The sequence below is a fragment of the Podarcis melisellensis genome (genome assembly GCF_964234715.1).
Source record: "Podarcis melisellensis genome assembly, chromosome: 5".
Lineage (NCBI taxonomy): Eukaryota > Metazoa > Chordata > Lepidosauria > Squamata > Lacertidae > Podarcis > Podarcis melisellensis.
In genome coordinates this window covers 44,454,421-44,472,390 of record NC_138537.1, presented here as the reverse complement: position 1 = coordinate 44,472,390, position 17,970 = coordinate 44,454,421, and the positions used below count along the sequence as shown (strand labels likewise).

Sequence of the window (17,970 nt, the reverse complement as noted above, 5' to 3'; positions counted from 1 at the left end):
AATCTGTTCACAGCCAGCGCAGTCCAGTTAAGAATCAGAGCACTCTCAGCAATTTCCTACTGACTGCTGACAGACAAATTGATAAAGTTTTGCATGATCTTTATAAAAGCTAATGACGACAGCAAACAACTATCTCTTCACATTCTGTAAAATATTATACCAGCATTTTAAAAAAAGTTAATAGCTCATTTAAATCTTGATTTCCTGTCCCCACAAAGGGATGTAGACAATCAAACTGTGCATTCAGCCTTTTAAAAAGGAACACACAGGTTATAAACTAACGATGACAGTGCTTTTTTCTGGGGGGGACGCATACCCCTAAACATTTTGTGAATCTTTGTACTTCTGTCCATTTACTGTATTTCTTTTTCCCGATTTGAACTATAAAATGGTGATATTCTTGAGTAAAAATGAGAGTACCCTTAAACATTTTTTTTAGAAAAAAGCACTGAAAGATGATTGGATCAATCCTGAAGAACTGCCTGGGAATAATGTTAATAATCTACATTTTAACCCTTTCTCATTTTTATATATACTTTTTGATCATATTCTGACTTCTATAGAATGACCTATCAGGTTTTATGTAAAGTGGGTGAGTGTTCACTCATAATTCCCATTTCACTGCCCATATAGGAGCGCCACCACTCAAAATTTGGCTAGTCACTATCGGGTTGGTTAACATGCAACACTAAACTTGTTTGAGCATCCTTGGGTTTGTGTGTGTGTGTGTGTCCAAGCAAATCATATAGTTCAGGCATAGGCAAACTTGGCCCTCCAGATGTTTAGGGACTACAACTCCCATCATCCCTAGCTAACAGGACCAGTGGTCAGGGATGATGGGAGTTGTAGTCCCTAAACATCTGGAGGGCCAGGTTTGCCTATGCCTGATATAGTCTTTACCTGCCCTGCAAACTCAAATGGAAGACTCATTTCAAACTATGGCTTGGCATTACACATGAACTGACCCATTTCTGTTTAACACAGGCATCCCCAACCTGTGGCCCTCCAAATGTTTTGGCCTACAACTCCCATGATCCCTAGCTAACAGGATCAGTGGTCAGGGATGATGGGAATTTGTAGTCCAAAACATCTGAAGGGCCAAAAGCTGGGGATGCCTGATTTAACAGTTGCCAAAACATAGACTAATTTCTAAGTTTATGTTTTTACATTACTAAGATAAAACCTTATAAAAAGCTATAGAGGGCATGGGGGTGGGAACCTTTTGATTTATCATTACTGGTTATTTTTAAATTACATTCCGTATTTAGAAAAACCACAATGTTCTCAAAAAATAAAGTTGTTTGCCAGCATTTTTACATGCTCAAAACACTATCAAACTAAAAAACACTATCAAAAAAAGAAAAGAAAAAAGGGCGGAGGGGAAGAATTAAAGAAAGAAAGAAAAAAGAATTGAAAAAGAATTTAAATAAGAATTAAATATGATTTTTTAAAAAGAATTCATATAATTACATACAGCCTATCATGTTGTGTATGTTGTTCAGCATTTTTACACGGCTGAAAAGTGAACAGCTGCCATAGTGGAGCTTAACCTCGGCACTGCCTCTTACATAAACACATCACACATAGTTCAAGGAAGAAAGCAATCTAAGCTATTGAAGTTAGATATGCAGCATGTAATTAGCTGGTTGGCATTAAGCCAGCATGGAATGAATTACAAGTATCACCTCTATTATACTGTAAACTGCCCTGTGATCCGTGGATGACGGGTGGTATAGAAATTTAATAAATAAAATATATATGAAATATTCAATTAGATCCTCCAACTGAAAGAACAGAGATAAATTTTGCTCTTCTGGGGAGTCATACTTTATTTTTTTAAGGGACATCCTTATACATACATTTCCATGAAGTGCTGCATTTGATTTATTTGCATGTATCACCCAATCCTGGACACTTAAGAACCACCACTTCTCAAGTGGTTTTCTTCTATCTCTCTTTATAAAAAGAAAACACTTCAAATTTCACTTTTTCTCCCTTTTGTGACAAGACTGCTATCAAGTTTTATCTTTATCACTCCATCACTGATTTAAAGATGCATAGATTTAATGTTACACCACTTCTATAAGGTACAATAAACATGAATTAAGGTTTGACTATCTACCATACCTGTTCTACTCTGTACACGCTCATTTGTTTCAAATACATTGGGCTTTCAGAAAATTGAGCACGCTGGGAGCAATTTTCCTTCCTTCCATCTGCCCACCCTTAAACAATTCCTCCATCCATACATAAGGATTCCTATACAACCATGTTATGCATTCCATTATGGAACTTGCAAGATTAACCTTTTGGATAGTCAGGGCCAAACGGCATGCCTATGACCACACATATAGTCTTTTAACATCATTACCACATTCCACCTGCTCTATACCCTGGAAAGCATAGTGCTAGATAACATGAGGCTGTATACTGGCATCAAATGGCCATGATACAATCAGATACCTTGTAGAAATGGCAGGTCCAAGGGGTATGAACAAAGGTGGCATTATTGTATTTTGCAATGTGCAGGTAACCTGAGGCAAACATTTCTGCTGTGATTTCAAAGATCTGCTGGTACTCATCAACTGCTACTCTGTTCATTGTTTGCCCTTAACAGCCGAAGTGGCCTGATACTAACAGTTTCCACAAAACAGGCATTCTGTGATGTCACTGGGTTGCCATGTTGGTGCCATTCCACAAAGAACAAAAAGGCAAAAAGATGTATGTAATGGATACGCTATTATCTTTTAAATAGGTAACAGGTGTTCATGTGTAGCTATAGGGGGTGTATGAGCACTTCTCATCACTATAGCAAGGAAACAAAAAATAGAATAAAATCTACAAACGATTGCCACCTTTGTAGTATGAAATATGGTAGAAAAAGCTATGAATACTATTACATCTTTAACCCACTTTTGTCCCATTTTTATCCCACTTTCTGCCAATAACTAAGCATAGTACACATGGTCTACCACCACACTATCCTTACATTATCTTGAGAGACAGTATAAGTCCAAGGTCACCAAGGAGCTTCAGGACTGTTTAAAGACGGCATCCTCAACCTGTGGTCCTCCGGATGTTTTGGCCTACAAATCCCATGATCCCTAGCTAACAGGACCAGTGGTCAGGGATGATGGGAATTGTAGTCCAAAACATCTGGAGGGCCAAAGGTTGGGGTTGCCTGGTTTAGAGGTTCCTACCAGTTTTCCTAGACCCTAGTATAACAAAACAAAACAAAATATCCTTCCAGTAGCACCTTAAAGACCAACTAAGTTAGTTCTTGGTATGAGCTTTTTGTGTGCATGCACGAAAGCTCATACCAAGAACTAACTTAGTTGGTCTTTAAGGTGCTACTGGAAGGAATTTTGTTTTGTTTTGACTATGGCAGACCAACACGGCTACCTATCTGTACCTAGTATAACAGTTACTTTAATCACTACCCTATTGGCTCACCTTGAGATGCAATTCAGGGTGCACACAACACAAATTGTGTTAAATCTACCGTATGTTAAAAACATACCTGTTCACTGAAGCATTTTCTGGTGCTTAATGTTATTATTTAAATTGGGTTATCACTTGTATTTTATTAATAGTACTGTGCTTTTATTGTTTTATCATTTTAACACTGCCTTAAAACAAATTGTAATACACAATATGGTTAATCTAAAAGACTGAGTTTACACATTCAAACAAACCAAAATTAGGCTAAACAAACAACTATCTAATCTCAGTATTCATGACCATTCATTATTTTTTAGGCAAATTTATTTCAGCAAAACAATTTTCCCACTCTTAGGTTATGGCCTTTTCATTCCTTTTTTCTTTTGATTTACCTACAAATAGTCAACAACTCAGCTGAACAAACTGCCCCATACACTGAGTAGGTTACCTATAATTCCCATACAGAACAAGATATTTATTCTTGTATTCATATTGCAGAGCATTTAACTTACTATTTTATCTCAGAGCTGAAGTGTTCATTCTCAAAGTTAAAGGAGAAATTGCAATTCACAGCAACATTCCACACCCCTTAAACAGCATCAAAATAATAAATCACATACCACCAAATGCACCTGAGCTGGTCAGATGACCTTGACAGTAGCTAGGCTGCAGTGGCCAGCTGATCTGAGGCCATTAGCCATGTGCTGGTATCTACAGCTCATTAGTGTTTAGCATTTACGCTACTGTTTGTAGCTGGCAGGCTGCAGTTTGGGACCTCGTCAAATCACTGTGTGTGTGCCAGGTCATGCTCACTAGACATGGAATGGTTCACAGCACTGCAGTCCTCCAGTGTCAAGGGCTAGTTTTATGAGCTCAATTAGTGGAACTGGGAGAGACTCAAAATTAAAAGTTTAATCAGCAGGTTGTAGACCAAGAATTGCAACACTGCTTTGGAAGTACCCATCAAAGCACTATTTTTTTTAAGCTTATATATTAATGGACCAAGCATTCCAGGGTCTCAATTTCAGCTTAAATTACACAATGCTATGAATCAATCTATTTTGTTATGGTTGCTAAAAATGCATTTAAATACCAATTGTTTTGAATGCATCCTTATGTCTATACCTTTCTACCAAAGATTTAACTTGCATTCCTGTAAGTCAGCTTCCTACTGTGACCTCCAGGTGCTTTGGACTACAACACCTATCATCCCTGACCAGTAAGCACTGATCCACTAGCATGATCCCTACTAGTGTGTATATTTCATTGATAATTATTTGCTGATGAAGACTTTATTCCGAAACAGTTGAACTATTCCGGATATACTGTCCTTTTGAGACTTTTCTGAGACGTCTTCCTTTGAGACTTTTGTAAGACGTCTTCCTTTGAGAGACGGCTTGGCGTTCCTCACTATTCATTGATTTGTTTGATTCTTTGTTTGACTTTGATACATATTAACAACTTGTAGTTACTCGTATATTTTGTGAGATGTGTTGTATGATATATACATCATTTTGAAGTGGCTTATTTTGAATGATATCATAACCAATTATATATTCACTAACAGTTATTAGCCAGCATGTTGCATTTGCATTTTTTGTACATTGTTACATTTCGCAACACATGGGTTCGTGTTTGTAGTGCTGTTCCCAGCAGGCCATTTTCAACCAGGAATATTGTACTACTTGTTCTAGTTCCACCATTGCCTTGAAGCAGTGGCAAAGTTTTTTTAAAAAAACAAAAACCCCAGTTAAAAATAAGACTGCTTTTCACATTCTGCCATGTCATATCTATCATGGTAAGCCCCATTCAAAAAGTATAAGAATTCCTCCTTTCCCCAAAAAACTCTAAAATTGTAACCACACTATAATTTGAGACTAATGGCCTCACAAAAGGAGTGGGCACCTTTTTGGCCCAATTTCACCTACGCTCCTTCAAAGTTCCAAGTTACAAATGATGCTATGTCATATGGAAATCCAACCTCTGAAGGGAGAAAGGGGGGGAGCAGCAAATGCTCTGATGGGAAGATGTCATTTAAATGTGTTTTCCAGTCTCTATTTTCCGGTGATGTGTATTCCATCAGAAGTTAGCAGTGAGGTGGTGGTGGTGGTTTTAACAAATGAGTGTTGACAATAATTAAAGATGTTATTTGTCTTAAGTTTTGCTTCCATTTTGCACAGAAACTTTAAATATATTTAAGTGTAATATCTGAATCCCAATTACAAGTAGGCTATTCAAATTATTTGGTTTTCATTCTTCTGATGGAAACAAAGGGAGGATGTCTAATTTTTGCTCTCCAGCACTCACCCCATGCTACCAAGTACGGTACTATTTAAGAGCAACCCACATCTCCATTCTATGGACTGTGGCAACCAGCAGACATTAAGGGTGGTTGCACAAAGAGAAAGACTGGAGACAAAGTACAGTGGTACCTCTGGTTGCAAACGGGATCCATTCTGGAGGCCCGTTCGCAACATGAAAAGAGCGCAACCTGCAGCGGCGCGTCTGCACACACGCGGGTTGCGATTTGCCGCTTCTGCGCATGTGTGTGACATCATTTTGCGCTTCTGTGCATGCGCAAGTGGCGAAACCCGGAAGTAACCCTTTCTGGTACTTCCGGGTCGCTGCGGGATGTAACCTGAAAGAATGTAACATGAAGCCGATGTAACATGAGGTATGACTGTATCAGAAAGCATTTACTGCATTGCTACAGCCAAGAGAGAACATAGAACTACACCCGCCTTGGCAGAAACTACCCAGCAGCTTAGATTAGAAGAATAATTTCCAAGTCTCTAGACCATGTGCTTTTCCCAATAAAACAAAGTTATACCTGCTTCTCAATCTCAGCACAGGGGAACTGCTTATTAATGTTAAAAATACTTCAGTTTCAATAAATCCTTTTACAGAGCTCTCAAATCTTCAGAAGAGGTTTATTAATATTCTTCTCTATAGGTCTGGTAAACTATCAAATTATATCATGAGACTAAATGCTGTTGGGGAAGTGAGGGAGAGGAAATTGCTTATATGGCAGAAACTGGACATTTCTCATTTATTAGACTACAAGGCAAAACAATACAAAATATTACTTGTTATGGCTAGGCCTGACAGGGCTAAAGTGAAAAGTAATTAATTTAATGGCATCCTTGACATAATTTCTCTGTCATCTTTTGAAAGAGTCACTGCACTAGCAGCATAGCATCTGTTTAAGGCTCCTGATTGTTTGTAGAAATATATCTGCCTATGCACAAACCAAAACAAAGGAGAATAAATTCAAGGCAAAGCATAAACTACAAGGGCAAGGACACAAGTAGAAATTGTATGAACACATATTACTCAAATCTTAAGAAGAAATAAATGTAGGCATTTTAAAACTAAAATGGACTAAAATTATCTATCCATATGAGTAACTGACCAACAAACCTGTGATAAACAATATACCAGTATATCAAAACTACAGAGGTCTTCCTCAGTGGTTTAAAGAAGTACCAAATAATTAATCACATGAATCTGGTCTCTTAGCCAATATGCCCAAGTGATGTGGTCAAATTACCTATGAAAAATGAAATACACAGTAATATATAGTAAAATATTCATTACGTATAACAAGTGGCAGTAAAAACAAATTGCTGTGAATATTTTTACAGCAACTTGATGGTTATCAACCCTCTAGAGCTGTTTTAGAAGGGACACAGAGAAAAGAGAGAGTAAGTTATGTTGCACAGCTAAAAGTTGTGGCAGTAGTGTAACTATTTAGTTGAATACCACTCCAGCACTGTAGATGCCTGCCTGATGTTCCCTGGGAACACTTTCCAAAGGAGCAGATGCCACCACACTAAAGGCCCTGGCTTTGGTATACATAAGACAAGCTTCAGAAGCAAACAGCACCACCAAGAGTGCCTCTCAGAAGGACCAAAGCAACTGGCAGGGGTATACAAGGCAAGGCATTCCCAGAGCTAACCTAGTCCCAAGCTGTTCAGGGCTTTATATGTCAATAGCAAGTGGCCCAGTAGGATACTGACAGCATCTATCATATTTAGTAGACTGCAAAGACCATTGACAAAAAAATCTATCAAGGTTACCAGGGAAGCCTTCCAAACTAGGAAAAGGATCAGTATGGTGAAGCAAAAAGAATATTAGATTCAGGTATGGAGAATTCAGCTTCAAATTTGCTAGACAGCTTTGGCCAATAAGTTCTGGAAGACTTCTTTATGCTGCCTTACTTCAAGTAGGTGACAGTATATATTTATTTCATATAACAAACCAGGGCTAGGTTAGGGTGAAGATTAATTTGTCCAAGACCACTTCATAAACAAGAAGAATGCATGCAGATATTGAAATAATACTATGTAGCAAGACTGGGTATATAAATTTGAATCTGATTTTTAAAAAGCTTTTTAAAAGTTTGTAAGTGCATCTAAATAGAACATGTCTAAAAATAACTTGGTTAAAAATTGATCCTACATTTTATACAAGCACCCATGCAAGAATCTATGGGCTGCATCCAACGTTAGTCATAGGGTAGACTCACTGGAATTAATAAGTACAACTAACTGAAATCCATTAATTTCAATGGGTATACTCTGAGCAGGACTTAGATACAACCTTTATTTATAGTTTCTTAAAAATGAATTATGACCCCCACAAAACAAAATGCACCAAATTAAAGCTTGGGGATATGCAGGTTTCAAGGTCCAAGACACAATAGCTACAAATCATAAACTAGAGTAGAGTATATTTTTTGTAGCCATTTTATATTTTTGTAGCCATTTTTTAAAAAAGTGACCATATCAACCAAATAGCATGGACATTTCTATTCTGTGTCATAGAGAAATACTACTGTGTACAGCTACTCTGTCTTTGCTTATGAAAAGTTTGAAATATTTTGCCCAAAATGCAGTTATGTATATCTAAGTCTGTCTTCATGTAAGTGATCCTATTTAGTGTATTTACATAGCTAGAGAGAGAAATGAAATAATTAATTTGTTTCATAATTATCTCCCTGGTCACTAAGGAATAAATCCTACAGTCCATTAGAAGGCATCCCAGGGACAACAGAATACTGTACTGTGGTTCTTCCCCTTTGCTGGAAAAGTGAGAAAGTTCACTCTCAGGGGGCTCCTCTTGTAGCTGCAGAATCTTCACAGCTTGCTTTCTTCTGCCATTGGTGCTTCAACAGTTGTCCCGTTGTTACTCCATTCTTATCAGCTCCACATATGGCGGCACATATGACATCAAGTGTGGGACAAGTGGACATGGGTTTGGGAGAAAATGGTCTCACAGGCCAAATTGGAAGCCATGTCAGGCCGAATTAAACCAATAGCCTGGAAGCTCCTCACAATAACTGTAAAGGGTTAAATGAGGCATACCAAAGGCATGTTAGGCCCAAAGCCCACCCTCAAAGCTCCCCAAGAATGGAGAAAAAGTACACACCAGCCTGAAACTAATGCTTCTTTCCACTGGGGTCAATGAGAAAGAATCTTTTTTTTTTTAAGCCAAAGGAGTCAGCAGGGTTTGGAATTGGTGGCTCCTGCAACTACAACACTTTTTCTCCAGAACCAGAAGAATTGATCTGCTATTTTGAAGTATAAAAGGTATGCACACAGCATAACAAAAGGTTTTAGATCATGCTAATGGGCAAGGCTCTATTTACAAAGCAAAATGCTAACTGGCTGTTGAAACAATTGGTATGCTTTCTTGTTCATGAAACAGTTAAATTACAAAATGGAAAACTTGGTTTGATTAAGATGAATGCACCTCACCATGCAGAAACCACAACACAAAGACAGAGAATAAATTAAATGTGTAAACAAGAACACAGTTTGCAATAACTAACACACACCAAAATAAGAAACAGATGAAATTTAAATAGTTTCCATAGCTGAACTCCAAGATTAACAGAGGCACAGGAGGATCAAGAAACTCACTTCTCCTACAACATGAAAAAACTGAGAAACAGGGAATCCATCCAATAACAGTTACATCCAATGAAAGCACGTTTTCTGAGCAACCAACAGGTACCATTTCTTCAAAGGCCAACACCTTAGACAAAACACAGACATGGGAATGTCAGTAATCTACACTAACTAACATTCTCTACCATCACACAACTTTATAAACATTTAAGTCTTGAAACTACTCTGACCAGATCTGAGCAGAGCTCAAAAGAAAAGAAACTTTAGTGCACTCAAATGATCACGAAAGCAGAATGATGCAGGCGCATTTTCTGTGAAACAGGTTATTAATTCAAACTCAGCAATCTTGCAGTGTAATACAGTAGCAAACAGAAGGATTTTAAAAAGAACAAGAAGCAAAACTCAACTTCTCCAGGTCTACTATTGTAGCAAATAAGGAATAACTCACAGAAACTCCTGAACTGTAGGGCTGTAAAGGGCACTGGGAAAGCTGCTGTACAATGAACGGTCTGTGCTAAGTGTGCCAGCTTTACAATATTAGTGTCACAACACAAGGCATTTTCAAGCTGAATTCTTGCAGTAAGCTAGAAATAGAAGGCTTTGGATTTAGGATCATACATGCTGAGAACAGCCAGTGAAGAAAAACGACAAGAAGGAATGCCAGCGGTTTTAGCCAAGGCTCAAGCAAACAGGATCATTAAAAACACACTTGTCAATTGGAAGAGAGGCAAGCAAAGAACTGCCCACAAGTTTCTTTCCAAACCAAAGCTTTTATGCACTCCATGCTGTCGACCTTAAGCCAAGTCACTCAGCTTTTTGCAAATGAACACACCTAGCTTCTTTCTAGAGATAAAACAAAGCTATTTACACAGAACTTAGTCCTATGGCCGCATTATGTAGGGTGTTACAGGGTGCTAATAACCTAATAACCCATGTCCACAGTTCTTCCTCTAGAAAACACAACAAAAAAGAAGTTCAAACCAAGGCAATGGTCTTTATTCTATCCTTTCTGAAGGATCATTTTCTGCACCTCTGCCAGAGCATCACATAGAATCAGAGAGGGGAAACAAAACCCAGCAGAGAAAAGTTTTGAAAGACGCATTGAAGTTGGACTAGATGATCCTTGGGATCCCTTCCAACTCTACAATTCTATGCTTCTATGTTTCCTATCTCTGTTAAGGGTTCAAAGCCAGGGAGAGGGCGAGAAAGGCTTTCAATGGGCAATGCATGGAACTTCTGGATAGTGGATAGACTAAATGGACAGAATGTGCAATGTAGGGCTTTTGTGACATTTTATCTCCTACCATGAAAATACATTAAGTTACAGTCAAATTATTAGAGTTAAAGCAACACCACAGCCTCAGGCTGTAAAGTACAAAGACAGTAATTCATCTTTCCAAACGAGTCAGGGTCACATACTCAGCAACTCTAAATGTCAATCAGTTTTTAATGTACTTTAAATGGCTCTTATTATTAATCCTTGAAGCACTGAATGTTAAACTTGCAGTCTGATTAAACTTTCCAGTCTGATCAAAATCAAAATGTGCCCTTTCATCATTTCCAAAATCTACCCTGTGGGGCCAGCCCAACACTCTGTATTCCTCAAATAATTTGAAGTGGGGGAAAGTATAGACATCAGCATATTTCTACTGTGGGGGGGGGGGGAGATCATGATACCTTATTAACATGTTGGGATAAAATAGTAAAGGGAATTTGCTATTTTACAAAGATAGTATATATCAGAGAACTATTGCTCAACCAACTAGCTCAAAGCTAATAAGGCATCACTAATGAAGAAATACAGTTGCTATAATACAGATACAATCGCAAAAATTAGGTATGTTAATACACAAGTCCAAGTACATTTTGGTGCAATAACCAGGAACATCTATGGTTCCCATAAAAGGCCTGGAGGTTATGTGGAAACAATGACTTAAATCATATCCTGAACAATTTTGGCATGGGCTCCCTCCATACAATACCACACTACTAACCTACCAGATTCAAGAAGGCTTTGTTTTACAATGGAATAAGGCCCTTACTACAGCTTTTCAGAGTAGTTCTCTCTCAAACACACCAGATCAGATCAAGGCAGGTTCCCATCTCCAATCGAAACAAATGTGTACAAATCATTATTTAGACAGACTTGCAGATTACTACAAAGAAACCTTTAATATAGTACCAGCATTTTCATAGCAACATACAGTCGTACCTTGGTTTTCGAACAGCTTAGTTCTTGAACGTTTTGGCTCCCGAACGCCGCAAAGTGACTGTTCCAGTTTGCGAACTATTTTTGGAAGCCAAACGTCCAACAGGGCTTCCGTAGCTTCCAATTGGCTGCAGTAGCTTCCTGCAGCCAATCAGAAGCTGTACTTTGGTTTCCGAACGTTTTGGAAGTCAAACGGACTTCCAGAACGGATTCCGTTTGACTTCCAAGGTATGACCATATTTCACTTCTACACTACCACTAAAAGCAAGCCTATACATTTTTACTCAGAAATCAGTCATGCAGTGTTCAACGTGACTTACATTCTTATAACCCTGTGATTTTATGCATGGCTGGTTGGGAATAAGCTATTGAGTTCATAAAATCATAGAATTGCAGAGTTGGAAAGTACCCCAAGGGTTACCTAGTCCAATCTCCTGCAATGAAGGTATCTCAACAAGTGGTTCCCGCATCCAGTCTGAAACCATATCAGACCGTGTTTAGCTTTGCAAATGTGCTAACAGTTTTATTGCTGCTGGCCATACTCTCAGGTAAATTGATATAGGATTGCAGCCTAAAAGCATCTACTACAACAGGGCTGGAAAACAAGCATTTGCTTTAGTTACATTTTAAATTATTCCATTTTGGGTTTTTCCATCATAGTCCTCTTGTTCTTGTTGCTCTTAGTGACATTGTAGAAATGGAAGCTTTTGCTATAAAAATGGGAAAGCCATAGTAAAAAGAAATAGCTTCAGAATTCATAATTTATCATTCAATCTGCCCAAATGTACTGCTCAGAAGTTATAATTCAGGTGACCATAAAACATCCTAGGTTACCTTTTCATTTTCACCTTCTTTAGAAAATGGTTACCTAAAATACATAAAGATACAGCAGGCATGTAAACGGATTTAACCATTAAGGTCTCTCATTAATTTGTGTGAATCAAAATATTTCAGAACTTATAGTCAACTCAAACATGGGTTATTATTAAATGGAAAAACTAAGGCTTAGAACAAAATGTTAAGTGTGCTGATTAGATAGAATCATAGAATGGTAGAGTTGGAAGGGACTCTGAGGGTCAACTAGCCTGAAATGAAATGAAAATATCTCAACTACATCATACAAGACAGATGGCCATCCAAACTCTGCTTTAAGGCCTCCAAGGAAGGAGAGTCCACCACCTGCTTAGGAAGTCTGTTCTACTGCTGAACAGCTCTTACTGTCAGAAAGTTATTTCAGAATCTCCTTTTTCATAACTCAAATCCATTGATTCGGGTCCTAGCCTCTGGAGGAGAAAAGAAGCTTGCTCCATCATCCATGTGGCAGCCCCTGAGATATTTGAAGATGGCTGCCATATCTTCTCTCAGTCTCCTCTTTACCGGGCTAAAGATACAGAGTTCCCTCAACCATTCCTCATAAGGCTTGGTGCCTTTGATCATCTTTTTTGCCGCTGTTGACCCATGTTCAGGTAGTGGTCCACTAAGACCCGTAGATCCTTTTCACATGTACTACTGGCAAGCCAGGTGCCCCCCATATTATATTTGTGAAGCTGGTTCTTCCTGTCTTAAGTGCAGAACCTTACACTTGTCCCTTCTGAATTTCATTTTCGTAGTTTGGGCCCAGTTCGCCAATCTGTTAAGGTTATCTAGAATCCCAATTCTGTCTTCAGCAGCATTGCCTACCCCTCCCAGTTTGGTGTCATCTGCAAATTGTATGAGCATCCCCTCAATACCTTCACCCAATTGGTTTATAAAAATGTTAAACAACAACAGGCCCATGACAGAACTCTGTAGCACCCCCCTTGTCACTTTTTTCCAGGATGATAAGGAACCGTTAGCGAGCACTCTTTGGGTTAGGTCAGTCAACCAGCTACAAAATCACCTAACAGTTATCTTGTCCAGTCCACAGTTTCTGTTCAAAATTATCATGGGAGACTTTGTCAAAAGCCTTACTGAAATCAAGATAAGCTATGTCCACAGCATTCTCCTGATCCAACAAATTTGCAACTCTATAAAAAAAAAAGATTTGTCTGCATGACTTGTTTTTGAGAAAACCACGCTGGGTTTTAGTAACCACAGCATCCTTTTCTAAGTGCTCACAGGCTGTTTCAATATCTGTTCTAGGAACTTTCACGGTATTGATGTCAAGCTCACGGGTCAGTAGTTACCTGGGTCGTCTTTTTTCTCCCTTTTAGAAGATGGGGACAACATTTGCCCACCTCCAGTCCGCAGGGACCTCACTTGTTCTCCAAAAATTCCAAAAGATTCCACTTGTTCTCCAAAAATTCCAAAAGAAATTATAGATAGAGGCTCTAAGATTACACCCACAAGTTCCTTTAGTACCTTGGGAACAGCTCATTTGACCCTGGAGATCTGAATTCATTTAAATTAAATGTTCCCTTACCACCTCTTTTCCTATCTTGGGCTTCAGCTTCCTCCCTTGCATCCTTTATTCTGTTATCACCAGGCTGGGCACTGCTTTACTTTTAGATGGAGACAGAAGCAAAGTAGATGTTGAGTGGTTCCATCTTCTCTCTGTCACTCAATAGCATTTCTCAATCTTCACACAAGGAACCTACTACTTGCCTGCTCTTTCTGTTGCTTCAAGCATAGAAACCTTTATTATTATTATTAACCTCTCCTGCAAGCCTTGCAAGATAGTGCTCTGTAATTTAACTAGCAGAGTTTACTGTCTACCAATCAGAAACTGAGTGCAAAAGTTCAGTCACAGTGCAGGAATTACCTTGAGAAAAGGTTAACACTAGCAGTAATCTGTTTCCCAGCTGTATAACAAATGCAACTCTTAAAGATGGTTCACTGGGCCACAGATCACTAAATTTGATCTGTGGACTTTTAATCAATACAGTGGTACCTCAGGTTACATACGCTTCAGGTTACAGACTCTGCTAACCCAGAAATAATGCTTCAGGTTAAGTACTTTGCTTCAGGATGAGAAGAGAAATTGTGCTTCAGCGGCGTGGCAGCAGCAGGAGGTGCTTCAGGTTAAGTACAGTTTCAGGTTAAGTACGGACCTCCGGAACGAATTAAGTACTTAACCTGAGGTACCACTGTAATTTGTTTCTTTAGATTTCTAGACTGCTCCAACTTGAAGGCTCAGGGTGCTTAACAAAAAAATGAATGAATGAAACAGAACAAGTGCATCTTTTGCTATACCTTCCCAATATACCTGATGCTAAAGACAAGCTCAAACAGGTAGGTCGTTTTTTCCAAACGGTGCTCATGCTTGGTTAAGTCTGCAGTGAGGAGTTCCACAACTGATGGGTAATCATCAAAGATAAGCCTTTGTGCCCTTGCTTATTGAACTTGAGAAACAGATAATTAGAGTAAGAGAGTTTTCTAAGTGTTTTTTCTAATCATCGTAAGACTAAAGGAGCTATATTGCAGAATTCAGAAATCATAGAACTCATATGGTCCAAGCTGCCCATTAAGTGTTCATGATTAGAGTCAGCACTTACCATGTATGTACCAGTAGTAGGAAACACAGAGTGACTGTAAGTACCAATAATATTTTACAGTGTAGCCTTCACTGAAGGACCACTTCACGTTACGGGAGAATTATCATACAAAAGACACTTCTGTGCAAGACCTAATGGAAAACCTACACATTGATAATAATGTGACCTTATTGTACACGTTTTTAGTCCAAATTCGCAGGGTGTGAAAGTGGGAGAACACAACCAATTGCAGCTTCTCAGTATGTGTATAAGGAGTGAAAAGCACCAATCTAGACCACATGTTATAATCTTCATCCAGCCTTTATATTGATTCCCACACAAATGTCTTCCAGGTAAAAATCTTGTAACATGTGACAACTTTAGTTCAAAATTAATTCTTAACTATCTATAAATAATACTTCGCTTAGCTTTAAACACAGAACTCAGTTTTAGAGTTATTCAAAGGCTCAGTTTGCATGTAATACTAAGCCAACCATGGCTAAGCATGAATGTGCAACTATGCAGCTACTCACCAAAAAAATCACAGCTACTTCACTCCTCCCCAGATTCTCCTGCTGCCACAGTACCCAGAGCTAAGCCATAGCTCCTAGTGTTACAACAAATATGAACTCGTCATACGTCTCTCTCAGACAAACCATGAATGGTAAGCCAAGAACACTGCTACAAATCTTGTGATCCATTATCTTGTGCTTACATATTTGTACATGCTCTTTTTTACACAAACACGTTACTTTGGCCCATAAAACTACTTTTGTGTCATGAGAGACACTTTTTCAGAAAAGTGTACATATAAAAAAACAAAGTGTGGACACATAAAATATACGGTATGTAACAAGGTAAGTAAGAACGATGCATAGAGGAGGGAGCAAGGATTCCATATCATATGCTTATACACATTGTCTGCTGAAAAAATGTTAAATCACCTCTTTAGTAATATAATAATACTCAACAAAGTGTGCAGACTCAAAAATGAATAGGGCAGTAGATGAAACCCTATTATTACCAGGGGGAAGTGAGGGCGAAATAAACTGTTTGCTATTCTACAATTGCACCATGCAAGCATCAAATTTGTTTTGAGTAATATTCAGCATCCCAAGAATCTCTGTTCTCATTTCTTTAAAAAACATTCCAGCCCTTAAAGCTCCTTTTTGCATTCATCTTCCCCACTCCCATCACCAACCACCACCATCCCACCTTTTTTGAATTCCTCAAGCATGGCGTCAAGCTTGGTGTCATTGAAGACAAAGTGCAGCGGGTGGTTATAGAAACGGGTTATGGTCTTGAGCGGAGTGCAGTCATCAGGATCCACAAAGGCCAAGTCCTTGACAAAAAGGAGATCCACAATGTTGGAGCGTTCCCCTTCGAATACAGGAATACGGGTATAACCACTTTCCATGATTTCAGACATAGTGTTGAAATCGAGCACAGCCTCAGCAGTAATCATGAAGCAGTCCCGTAGTGGAGTCATTACATCCTCCACTGTCTTTGTGCGCAGTTCCAGCGCCCCTTGAATTATATTCAGCTCCTCCTTAACTAGGTCATTGTAGGGGTCAGTAACCCTCAACATTTCAAGTAGTTTCTCACGGTTGTAGACAGTACCTATCTCCTGCCCTAAGACACAGTCTAGAAGCTTGCTGACTGGGTAAGAGGCCGGGAAGGTCATCATCATGAAAAACTTGGTGAGGAAGATGGTGTTGGCGCCTACGGCAAGGCCGTGCCGGGAACAAATAGCTTGCGGCACAATCTCACCGAAGATGACGATACCGATAGTGGAGGCCACCACGGCCACCAGTCCAGAACCAGCAATATCATCGAGCAGGATGGTCAGAGTGGTGTTGACCAATACATTGCCCAACAGCAGGGAGCAGAGCAAGTAATTCCCCTGGCGGCGCACAGGCTCAATACGCTTAGCATAATTCTTCTCTTTTTCTGTCCCACAGTTCTGCACAATACGCAACTCCATAGGGTCGAGGGCCATAAGTCCCAGGTTGAGTCCACTGAACATGCCAGAGAGGCACAGTAAGAGGGAGATGAAGATCACCTGAAGCCAGAAGGGCAACAAGAATTTCTTTTCCTCTCCCACAATCATCCTGGTATCCTCACCATCATGGTAGATCCAGGTGGTCTCGGTCCACGGGCCGCCATCGGGGCCAATGATGCTCCCTCCCCCACCGCTGCCCCCGGCCGAGCTCCCTGGCCCCCCCAGGATAGCCGGGGAGGACACGGAGGTGCACAGGTAATAGCACTTGCTCTTCTCCGTTTTTCGCAACGGCTTGATATCGATCTCGATGACCCCCGAGGTGCGGCGGTTGAGGGTGATGTGCGGCCGGATGATGATGTCCGAGGTGCGGATGCCGCAGCGTTGCGGGGCCGGGGAGGAAGAGCCCACGGGGGCCGGGCCGTCCTCTTGCTCCGCCGGCGGCCGCCTGCCTTCGCCATCCCTCCACCGGACATGCTCGGTGAAGGCGATGCGGGACCAGGTCTCGTTGTTGATGTTCTGCCCGTAGACCCGCAGCTTGACCCGGCTCCTCTCGCTCACTCGCAGCACGCCCTTCTCCATGAACGACACGTCGTTCGTGTCCTCCAGCCGCAGCCCGATGATCACCGTCTCCTCAGAGTCGGAGGCGCCGGGCAGTAAGGAGGCTGCGGCGGCGGCTGAAGCGGCGGAGGCGGCGCGCGGCGGCTGCTCTCCCAGGCAGCGGCTGAGGAGGATGCCCAGCAGCAGCGGCAGCAGCAGCGGCGACCGCAGCGCGACCCGCGTCTCCCTCTCGCCGCCTCCCCCCGGCCCGGCCAGGAGCCAGGCGGCAGCCGCGGGCAGCGGCGCGGCCATATTCCCACGGCCACAGTAGCACTACCACGGCCACAGTAAGCGGGGCAGCTCCATCCCGACGACGCTCAACAGCCACGGCCAGCTGCGAATCCCTCGAGGGATGCC

At 40.5% G+C, this 17,970-nt stretch overlaps 2 protein-coding genes across 4 annotated transcripts in view; both read right to left on the bottom strand.

Annotated features, from left to right (window-relative positions):
• The window catches only part of LOC309370159 (uncharacterized protein), a 63,658-nt gene extending 60,978 nt beyond the window's left edge, over positions 1–2,680 (bottom strand). The window contains exon 1 of the mRNA XM_081911613.1: positions 2,464–2,680. Within this exon, the coding sequence (XP_081767739.1) occupies positions 2,464–2,601 (138 nt within the window). The 5' untranslated portion in view covers positions 2,602–2,680. The remainder of the gene's footprint in view (positions 1–2,463) is intronic.
• Positions 1–17,970, bottom strand: part of CNNM2 (cyclin and CBS domain divalent metal cation transport mediator 2) — a 111,947-nt gene extending 93,977 nt beyond the window's left edge. For 2 of the 3 annotated variants that reach the window (XM_081911584.1, XM_081911585.1), the window contains exon 1: positions 16,230–17,880. In XM_081911584.1, the coding sequence (XP_081767710.1) occupies positions 16,230–17,865 (1,636 nt within the window). In that variant the 5' untranslated portion in view covers positions 17,866–17,880. Of the gene's footprint in view, positions 1–16,229 lie in introns of all 3 variants that reach the window. The other variant, XM_081911586.1, reaches the window with a different exon arrangement.